Source organism: Rattus norvegicus, chromosome 12, assembly GCF_036323735.1.
Source record: "Rattus norvegicus strain BN/NHsdMcwi chromosome 12, GRCr8, whole genome shotgun sequence".
Taxonomy (NCBI): Eukaryota; Metazoa; Chordata; class Mammalia; order Rodentia; family Muridae; genus Rattus; species Rattus norvegicus.
Window position 1 is genome coordinate 26,896,189 of NC_086030.1, and position 11,091 is coordinate 26,907,279.

General features: G+C 49.9%; 1 protein-coding gene and 1 long non-coding RNA gene across 13 annotated transcripts in view; one reads left to right on the plus strand and one right to left on the minus strand.

Moving 5' to 3' along the window:
• Positions 1-8,179, plus strand: part of Hip1 (huntingtin interacting protein 1) — a 134,500-nt gene extending 126,321 nt beyond the window's left edge. For 5 of the 12 annotated variants that reach the window (NM_001415756.1, XM_006249100.5, XM_006249099.5 and 2 more), the window contains 3 exons: positions 1,123-1,184; positions 2,405-2,513; positions 3,837-8,179. In NM_001415756.1, the coding sequence (NP_001402685.1) occupies positions 1,123-1,184; positions 2,405-2,513; positions 3,837-3,889 (224 nt within the window). In that variant the 3' untranslated portion in view covers positions 3,890-8,179. The remainder of the gene's footprint in view (positions 1-1,122; positions 1,185-2,404; positions 2,514-3,836) is intronic. The other 7 variants (XM_063271032.1, XM_063271034.1, XM_017598253.2 and 4 more) reach the window with 3 other exon arrangements.
• A 492-nt stretch (positions 8,180-8,671) lies between these two features.
• LOC134481281 (uncharacterized) lies at positions 8,672-10,098 on the minus strand. Its single transcript, XR_010056750.1, has 2 exons — positions 9,382-10,098; positions 8,672-9,144 (listed from the first exon to the last, which is right to left on the minus strand). It is a non-coding gene; the product is annotated as an uncharacterized LOC134481281 (long non-coding RNA).
• Between the last annotated feature and the right edge of the window lie 993 nt (positions 10,099-11,091).

Here is an 11,091-nt window from a genome sequence, read left to right on the forward strand (position 1 = left end):
AGAACAATGGAGGTCGGATCTATTTTGGCTCACGTTTGGGGGTACCGTCCATGGAAAGGCATGTTGTTTGGAGCGTGAGGCGTCTGGCGACACTCCATCTGCAGTCAGGAAGTGGCGAGAAAAGAATGCGGGTGCTCAGCTCCCCACCTTCTCGCTTGCTCTCCTGTCTGTCTGTCTTTTGTTGAAATGGGTTCTCTATGTAACCCTGGCTGGCCTGGGACAAGGTATGTAATCAGGCTGTCCTCAAACTCACAGTGATCCTCCTGCCTCTGCTCCCGGAGTGCTGGCTGGTCAGGTGATCACCCCTGGTTTCTACTTTCTCCTTTTAATTCAGACCAGGACCCAACTCGTGGAAAACCCCCTGCCCACATCTTGGGTGGGTTTGCCCACCTCAATCAACCTGTTCTAGAAACTCCGTAACAGACGCCCCAAGGCATGTTTCCACGGTGATGACACTCATGTAGGCTCTGGTGAAATGTCTCACTGGCCAAGGGAGCTCGTCACTAGGGTTGACCTCAGTTGGAGGCAGGAGCGTGAGGCAGCTCACTAAGGTCGTTGCTATGCAAACATGATTCCCAGAAAAGCCAGGCACGGTGGCACATCCATGTAATCTCAGTTCTGGGGAGGCGGAGACAGGTGGATGCCTGAAACTCACTGGTCAGCCAGCCTACCCAACTCGGTAAGCTCTAGGCCTATGAGAGATCCTAAGAAAAAAACAAGGTGGAAAAAAATATATATAAATAAAATAAGAAAAGGTACAATGGTCTGCTCCTGAGGATGCCCTTTGGCCTCCCCTTTTGTATACACACACATGCACCATACATATGAACATACATGACCTCCCCTGTGCACATTAGTATGCGCAGACAGAAAGCCAGGCCTCTAGGGAGCTACTTCTGTCAGCCAGGTCCAACCATCTAAACATTCCACAGCCTCCCAACACGTCACAAACAGCTGGGAAACAGGCTCTTCAAACGTGCACCTGCGGGGACAGTTCACCTTGCAACCTGTATAGTGCCAAAGGCAGGCCACGCAGTGCCGTGGGGAATTCCCATTGTCCTCGTAGGTGAGTGACAGCCACAGACCTTATTTGACTGGATCTCCCTTTGTCCGTCCTTGCAGACAGTATGGACTTCTCAAGCATGACACTGACCCAGATCAAGCGCCAGGAAATGGATTCCCAGGTAAGAACACCATTGCCCTATCTAAGGTCGGGCTGTCCCCATTGCTCGCACATCAGCCTCGAGTAAACTTCCCACAGGGAGAAGCCAGGTGTGGGTAGGCATGTAATAATCCCAGCACTTGGGAAACTGAAGCAGGAGGACTGCCATGAGTTTAAGGCCAGTGTGGGCTATAGCAAGACCTGTTAGAAAGAACAACAGAGGTGGGAGTACTTGCCCATAACAACCTGTGTCTCCAGTTCTAAAGGATCCAATAACTTTTGGCCTCAGTGGGCTCCTCCACTCACTTGTATATGTGTGTCACCCCCCCACACACACACACAATAAAACAAAACCCTGACACACACATAGATACATATTAAAGAAAGAAAGACATTGTATACCTGTAATCCTGGCTCTAGGGAGGTGGGGAAACAAGGGGTCAGGGCTGGTCTGTCTGTGTTATATGTAACCCTGTCTCAGAAGAGAATTCAAACTAAGAACTAGGCTGTAAATTGAAAAGGCTCATCTCAGGCTGGGGAGAAGTTTCAGTCAAGAAGGTGGATTTGAGCAAAGTGTGGAAATAGGAAGGATATGATAGGAGGAACCTGAGACACAGAGGGACCAGGTGAAATCTGAAGAAAACAAGTCCCAGAGAAGTGGTCCAAAGGAACATTACAAGGGCTGGGTGTCATTTGGTCTTAGAGCACTTGCTTAGAATCTGCCACTAATATGCTGGGGGTGACTCTGCAGTTCAGCACTTGGCTATCTTGAATCCCCAGTGAGAGGCTGAAGTGCAACTTGCTAGAGCACCTGCCTAGAATCCCCTTTGAGGGGCTGGGGGCGTGACTCAGTGGTAGAGCCCCTGCCTAGAATCCCCCAGTGAGGGGCTGGGGGTGTGGCTCAGTGGTAGAGCCCCTGCCTAGAATCCCCCAGTGAGGGGCTGGGGGTGGGGCTCAGTGGTAGAGCCCCTGCCTAGAATCCCCCAGTGAGGGGCTGGGGGCGTGGCTCAGTGGTAAGAGCATCTACCTACCTTACATGAGACCCTGGATTCAATCCCCACTATGTCAAGGAGAAACAGAGACTGAGAGAAAAGTACAGTGGTGGGAACATAGCTCATCCATAGAACATACAGCATGAGTTTGAGTCTAGCTTCAATCCCCACGTTTGGTTTGGCTTGGTTTGGTTAACTAAATTAAACCAAAGAAGAAATGTAAGACCCTCCCGTTCCCCTCTTCCAACAGGTTAGGGTGCTGGAGCTAGAAAACGACCTGCAGAAGGAGCGCCAGAAACTAGGAGAGCTTCGGAAAAAACACTACGAGCTGGCTGGTGTTGCTGAGGGCTGGGAAGAAGGTGAGCCCTCCCTTGGGCACTTACAGTGCTTTCTCCCCTGATAGAATGGGACCCTGTCCCTTCCTCTCCTCATCTTGCTCCTAAATCACCTTTCAGCCTAAAACTTGGGTACACATCGTAGAGAATTAAAAAGGTTTTGTTGTCGGGGTTGGGGATTTAGCTCAGTGGTAGAGCACTTGCCTAGCAAGCCCAAGGCCCTGGGTTCGGTCCTCAGCTCCGAAAAAAAGAAAAAAGAAAAAAGGTTTTGTTGTTACCCCTCAAATCCTCAGCCACTCGCCTAGGTGGTGCACACCTGTGAACCTAGCATGTGGGAGGCAGAGGCAGGAGGATTAGGAATTGGAGGCTACCCCAGATTACATAGCCAAAAACAAACAAAATATGAATATTATAAAACCCTCCACATTGATAAGTAAACTGTGCCTCGGTCCCTACAGTGCCCTCCTGAGTTACTGGGTTTTTTGGGGGGTTCTTTGGTTTGTTTGGTTTTAAACTTTTTAAAAATTTTCTGGATGCGGGCCCAGTTGTGAGCTGACACATGTTTCTGGAACTGGAACTTGGATCCTCTGGACGAGCAGACAGGACTCCTAACCGTGAATTGCCACTACGTTCAACATGCACATAGACATGCACGCCTACACGTGCGCACACACACACATACACACTCACACCCAAGGCCACACTGGCCAAAAAGTGAACAGGCTTCACTGGAGAAATGGGATTCGAGAATACTCAGACCGGCCCCGGAGTAGGTCTGGCGGCGTATGTCGCTACTCCCAACTATTCCAGCGTCTAAGACAGAAAAATCGAAAGTTCGGTGTGAACTTCATTTCTACCTAACAACTTAAACTCTTTCAAAACTGGAAAGTGAAAAAGAGGCTTAGGGATATTGCTGGGCTGTGGGAATGCTGGCTCCGAATTCTCCACTCGAGAGCTGCTGGCACTCGACTCAGCGGTCGAGCACTTGACTAAAATATTCCAGTGAATTCTGGTCACCTGTCTGATCCGTGAACCTAATGTGGAAGGGAGAACTGACTGTTGAGAGTTACCCTCTGTCCCAACCCAGGACCTGCCATTGCCTACTGCCATGTGTGGCTTCCTGCATGGCCCAAGTGGTTAGGTCCATCACGGGCAAGATGGTTGTTGGTTATAGAATTTGACCGAGGATATATTCATCATTTCGGTCCCTAGGTTATTCTTGGGCAGGGTTAATGATGCCGTTCTATGGCGGTCATGAGCTTGAGCGTGTCACGTGCCGACGAATGGCGTGACCCATTTGTGTACGCACGAGGTTCCGTGTGATGTGTTTGGTTTTTTTGTTTCTAGGGACAGAAGCATCACCTTCTGCTGTTCAAGAAGCGGTGCCGGACAAAGAGTAGAGCCAAGCCAGCGCCCCACACATCAGAATGTAAATCCTTGTTTCCCTTCTGTGACACTCCCCACCGTGGCACACCGGGTCCTTGTAGGCCTCTCCAGTGACAAAAGCTGAAGGCCATCGATCGGGTGTCCTCGTGACACCACCTATGTTTGCATGCATGATGAGTTCTTCCCCTATGTCCCTGGCATACAAGGCAGACCAGGGTCAGCCATGAGTAAGCTCAGGTTCACAGAAAAAACAGCGACATGGCCAACCTGTCTTGCCCAGTATCCGCCTCCTCACCGGTCGCGTCCTTAGGGAGGCGTCTTGTCTCACTGGGAGCTTGGAGAGGGGACATCTTACAACTGTTCTTTCTCCGCCTCCTCAGCCCTTTGCATTTTGTCCTTTCCACAAACTTGTGAGCATCCGAACTCCGCTGGACCCCAAACCAGACGGCCGGTCTGAATCCACTGTTGGGAGGGGCACGAAGGAAGGCCGGCCTCCACGCCACGCTTTTGACAGCTCCATGGGTCCCCCTTACCCCGAACGATGGCTCGTTTGGGTCTTTTGGTTTCCTGTTTTTAAAGTTTCACACAGCCAACTTTCCCAAAAAAAAGAAAAAAAAAAAAGGGTTCCACCCCCCACCCCAGCCCTACCCTGAGCTCTGAGCCTTCTGAGAGGAAGCCCCGCTCTCACGCCACACGCCCGGTATGGCTCAGGCTTCGCTTTGGTGCTTCAGCTCAGCGTTTCCGTCAGCCAGGGCTACTCCCTGGGGTGCCAGCTCTCCTCGGAAGTCGGAAGCTGAGCCAGTGCCTTTACTTTCAGACCTGGATGCCAGCCCCGAGGCCTCTGTCCGCCTTCACAAGCCAGGGAGCACCAGAGTTGAAAGAAAAGAAAATGGTGCCAGGGGCCCAGCTGTTCAGGGGACGTTTTTCTTAGGAGCTCCCGTCACCAGGTTCACCCCCTGTCACATGCTGGAATGGAGCCGGTGTGAACAGCAACACTACATCCCCAGAGTGAACTTGCCAGGCCATGTCACTTGGGGTCACCTCCTGTCCAACCTAGGCAAGGCCCCAAGAGGGCTGAATATAAAGGAACTAAAAGTGGTTCCTCCTCCGTCTGCCTCCTTCTGCATCCTACTGAACCAGAAAAAGATGGTTCCGTGTGCTACTTAACCCAGCAGGCCCGCAAGTTCAGCCCCACTTGCTCCCATCGGGAAACAAACTCAGCTTGGTGTAAGACTTCATATTTATTACTAACAATCTTTACGCAGCACCTGCCCCAGAGATGCTTGGAGCAATCAAGGGAGTGCTCTCTGCCATCAGTCTTCACAGATCACAGAGCCTGCCATCCCTGGGCATTCCCGGGCTTGGATTCCAAAGCAGGCAGGTTCCTTAAAAGCATTGAGGAACAGGGCAAAGGAGAAAGGGGACTGGCTATTGGCACAGAACCTATCACCATCCACCCACTCTTGCTCCCAGGCAGACAGAGGGCATCCTGTCTAGACACAAGCAGCTGGACAGCACTTTGCAACTCCCAAATGGACCCCTTATTTATGTGACCTTGTGATCTGTAGGGAGGTGGGCAGGGAGGTGGCGGCTTCTTTGCGGTGACACAGGTGGCAGCCAGCAAGCACCACTTTGAGCCTCTCCCGAATGGGATGCAGGTCAGCTTTGCTGGGTAATGGGTTGTGAGACTAATGTTTGATCACTGTGAATCAACTTCCTTCTTCCTGCTCCCCTCAACCCCACTCAGTCCCCAGTGGGCACTCCCAGAGACCCAGATGACCGAGGTGACACGTGACATCCACACTGGGCTAAAGGAGTTCCCTGTTAGTAGGTTTTTCCAGCGGTGGTCATATGGTCCATGCTTCTAGAGTCACACCCATGTGTCCTGGCGAGAGGACATCAAACACACAGCAATAGATGGGGGTTCTCTGAATAAATGACACACCTCTCTGAAAAGCCACTGTCATTTAAAAAAAAAAAAAAAAAACCATTAAACTCTGTCCGGGTATCGAAAAAGTGGGGAACCCCAGCATGAGGTAAGTCGGCAACACGGAAGGGTCCCTACCTGCTGCTTGTCACGTCAGGACTTTGTGGCAGCTCAAGTCAGAAGCTGCCTTTTGCTAGCCTTTCGCTGGCTGGTGCATGCCTGCAACCTTGGCGCTCAGAAGACGGAGGCAGGAAGATCCTGAACTTACATACCTTGTCTCAAAAAAAAAAAAAATAAGCAGGTTATATACGTTTGTGTATAGAGATTTGTATAACTGGTTTTTGGAGATAGGGTCTTACTACATAGTCCTGGCTGGCCTTGAACTAGCTATGTGCATCTCATTGTCCTTGAAGCCACTGAGATTCCCCTTCCTACGTCTCCCAAATTCTGGGGTCAAAGGTGTGGGCCATCTCGTGTAGTCTAGACTAAATCTTTTGGCTTTGCTGCTACCTAATAACCTGGGGGCCGGTCAAACCAAACTGGAAATTCTTATAGCTCAAAAGAGACTTGTCCAGCCTCCCCACCACACCCCAGCAACCCTCAAGGCTTCTTGGACTGAAGTCTGCTGTGTTGAGTGTAGATAGATCCTCAAGTCAGGGAACTGAGGCTGGAGCGGTAGCTCCATAGTTAAGACTACTTCCCTCTTCCAGAGGACAAAAGTTCAGTTCCCGGCACCCACACCATGTGGCTCCCAACCACCTTTAACTCCAGCTCCAAAGGATCCAGTGCCCTCTGCTGTACGTGCTCACACAGAAGTGCCCACCTACTTTTAAGTAAAAATAACTCCTGAGAAAATAACTTGACTCGAGACAGAAAGATGATAAAAACAATGGGTCAGGGTGGGGTGAGACAGGGGTTCCAATCCAGCTGTGTCTCATATGTAACTTGGCAGTGCAGTTTCCTGGTGCCTCAAGATGAATCCTAGGTGTGTGATCTACTTCTGTTGGCTTAGGTCATGGCTCAGCAAGAGATTTTCAGTGATTATACCAAGTTCGTCAGTACACAACTCTGATCCCAGAGAATCGGAGGCAGGGGGACGGAGTGGCCTGGGCTATTTACTAAGACCTTATCACAAAAACAAAAACCAGGCTATCCTTTAAATGGCTTATTGGCTGTGCTGCCCACAACACTTCCCAGAATCCTATGTGCATAGCCCAGTAGCCGAGAGAATCAAACACATCCCGGACATCCTGTCTCAGAACTGGTGTGGCTGCAGAGTCAGACACCGGGGTTTATACCAGGTAACCCAGGGTCATCAGCACTTGTCATTCTGGTCACATTAGGGTGCTGTGGCCTCTCTCAGGAGGTGTTAGTCCTCATCTTGCGTCTGAGGGATGTTTTACTTCTTGGTCAGGAATTAGGTTGTAGAAGGATCTCTGTCACTGATCCTAACTTTTAATAGCTGGCAAATGTGCTACTCTGTTGCCTTTCCATATCTCTGGGGACCTTGCTAGAAAAGCAAGTCTTTGGGCCCAACATTGACCAGCCTCGCCATCTTGGATCACCTGTATTAGCCTTCCAAACAGTGGGCTTTGCTTTGTCTCCACCATCTTTGATCAGCCTCCAAATTGGCATCCAACAAGGATGAGTTTTGCCTGCTCTTCATCCTGGTGGTATCTGCACTCTGCTCTAACCAGAGCAGCTTTCCTCTCTCCGCCATCTTGGATCCTCCATATTGGCCTTTCAGGTTCTCAGAGACCACACTGTAACATTGGGAACCACCATGACAGCACTTGTCAGCCATCAACAGTGACCCAGAAGAGCTATTTGACTCCCAGGTCCAGCCCAAACACAGGACCAGCAAACTCAGTGATGGAGTGCTTCCTCTCCCAGGAGCCGAAGCCAGGAATGGTTGGTTAGACATGACTGGATCCAGCTGTGAGGATAGAACCTTCCAGAAATGTGTTTCAGGTGACCCTCAACTACCTCAGGTTTGAAGACCCTAAGTTAAAATTCGATTGCCACACTAGGGACAAACCGAGGGATGTGGTTAAATCTTGGTGATAACCTAAATGTCTCAAGCTTATAACAAACTCAAACCGCGCAGGGGTGGGGTTGGTTTTTGTTTGCTTATGCCCGCCCCTTCTGTTTTTAACCCTTTCCACTGTTTTCCATTAGAGTAGTCCCTGTAAGCAAATCTCACTTTTCACCGAGTGCCTACCTTCCCAGGGCAGGTAGCCACTGGCTCTTGTTTCCTCCCCCACAGGACTTTTATTATGGAATGAAGACCTTTCTTTGTATAATGCATTGCATCTGTGGTTTCATTTTTTTTTTCCCAATAAATATGTCATCCTGACTGTGGAGAACACGGGCGAAACAGTGTGGACCAGAGTGCCCTTGAGGATTGGGTTCCGGTTTTTTGTTTCTGTTTTGAGATACATGGGATCCAAGTGACACTTCACAGTCTTTCACAGCAGTGCTGGGGTATCTGACAACCTCTTCTGACCTCAGGCCCCTGCATATATGTGATATGCACACATGAACCCATTAGATGCATTTATAGGGTTTCTCTGTGGGGCCCTGGGTGCCCGAAACCAACTCTGTAAACCAGCGTGGCCTTGGACTCAGAGATTCTCCTGCTTCTGCCTTCTTTCTTTTAAGCAATTTAAAAAAAAAAAATACACAGAGCGGCTGGAGAGAAGGTTGGCACTTACAACTTGCTGCTCTTCCAGGGGACCTGCATTCAATTCCCAGCACCCATGGCAGGAATCTGCCCCCTGCCTGTAAGTCCAGCTCTGGAGTTTGGAACATTAGCTTCTGTGGCTGCCTGCCCACACCTGGTGTATATTCAGACGAGTATGTGTACAAGTTTCAAAAGAACTAATTTTTAATTGGTTAGAGAAACACTGGTTTGTAAGTTGGAGGTGTAAGTCCGTGGTAGAGCGCTTGGCTACTGAGCACACAGCTGTGGGTTCTACCTGTAGCATTGCAAACCATAGGCATGTCGAGGAGGGAGGGCCATAGTCATGCACACCTGTGATCCCAGCATTAGGAAGCGTGGGCAGGAGGATTATACATTTGAGAATAGTCTGGGCTACACAGTAGTACTTCGCTTCAGTGTCCTTAGAAAAAGGCGTAGCATTTTTGAAACAGTCCAAGAAGCCAGAAGCCTCATCACGAGAGGGATGGAGGAGCCAGCCACGGGCGGTCTAAAGTCTGATGTGCAAGGGCAGCAGTAAAAGACGCACTTTCTGGGGAAGATGGAGCAGCACACACTGGCTGGCTGGCTTCTTCCTCCTGTTTTTCTTCTCCGTTCCACTGGCCAGTCTGCCTAACTGAAGGCTAGGAAGGGGGATGGGAATAAAGGACAGGAAAGAGAAGGGGGGAGGGATACGAGGTGGGAAAGTTAGAAGGGAATGAAGGAGGAAGAAAAAGAAAGTAAATGAGTGGGGTTGGGGATTTAGCTCAGTGGTAGAGCGCTTGCCTGGCAAGCACAAGGCCTTGGGTTCGGTCCCCAGCTCCGGAAAAAAAAAAAAAAAAGTAAATGAGAAAGAGGAAAGAAAAAAATAAACTACTCACAAGACTCAAACCACGAGCGTGCATCTCCCCCCCCCCCCCTTTCAGCCAAAAGCTGGCCGTTGATTGGGAGCTGCTGCCTTGTTGCCTGGCAACCGACTGCCATTGGCGCGTCTCTGGTAAGAGCTGCTCTGTAGTGATGTAAGAGGCATGTAGTGCGTGTTGGGACCATGAGGTCTCTTTCTCCCTCGGCCTTCGCGCTGGTTAGAGCTACAGGCTGCTCTGGCGAGAGGTGACTGGCACAAGTCCCAGGCTGAAGGCCCGCAGCCGTGACTGGACCACTGTCCATGTGGACCTGCCTGGACTTGGTATGGTCTGGTAAGTACCAGCTGCAGTCCGGGGGCCATCTAAGGCTTCTCAGTCTGTCAGGTTCAGCTGCGGGGAGCAACAGTCCACGTAGATGCCTTGATAGATTGCAAGCGTTATGTAAGGTTTTGTAACGAACCGTAATAAGGAGGCAGATCCAAGCAAGACCCAGGTAGTATAGTGGTGCCCACATTTAACTCTAGCACTTGGGAGATGGAGACAGTGGGATCAGAAGTTCAAGGCCAGCTTGGGATACCTGAGACCCTGAGGGGGAGAATTTGGTCTGAGAGTGGTCCCAGGACTTGGAGGTGGACACAGTATCAGAAATTCAAGTGCAGTTTCAACTGCATACATAGTTTGAGACAACATGAGACCCTGGCTCCAAAAAAATGGGACCATTGCAATTGACCTAAATTTGGTTCCCAGAACCCAAGTGAGGAGGCTCACACGCTCCCATAACTCCGTATGTATGGAATTGGACACTCACTTTTGGATGTCTTCAGGCACCTTTACTCAAATGCACACACACACACACACACACACACACACACACACACACACACACAAACTTTAAAGCAAGCAAAATAATAAACAAATGGTAGGTATGGTGGTACAGGCCTATAATCTCAGCACCGGGGATGCCAAGGCAGAAGGTTCTGAAGTTCAAAGCCGACCTTGGCTAAATAGTAAAGCTATCTGGAAAAACAACTTTGAAAACCGCTGGAGGAGCTGTGGTGGTGAACACCTTTAATCTTAACACTCAGAGGCAGAAGCAGACAGTGCCCTGTGAGTTCAAAGCCAGCCTGTTTTACACAGTGAGTGCCAGGAGAGCCTCTATAGAGAGACCCCTCTCACTCTCCCCTATATAAGATATGATCTGACACCAAAGTATCTTAGCCCATAATTTCCTTTGCCCATTTGTCTTTACTTCAAAACGTGGACATTTGGGCCTGGAGAGATGGCTCACCCAACTCCAAGAACAGTTGCTGCCCCTGCAGAAAATCCTGGTTCAGTTCCCAGAACCCACATGGCTGCTCATGACCTCGTGTAACTTCAGCTCCAGGAGTTTTGACACCCTCTTCTGGAATCAGGGCTACTGTGCACACATATGATACATATATATGCTTTCAGGAAAAGCACTCATACACATTATAAACAAATAAGAGTTTTTTGTTTTGTTTTAAGATGGTGCTCATGTGAGCATGGTGGCCTGCACCTTTAATCCCAGCACCTAGGAGACAGAGACAGGCAGATCTCTGTGAGTTCAAGGCCAGCCGGTCTACAGAGCAAGTTCCAGGACAGTTAGGGATATGCAGAGAAAGCCTGTCTCAACAAAAAGACACTCATGCTGGACAAGGTGACACACACCTTTATTCCCAGGACTCAGCAGACAGAGGCAGATGGATC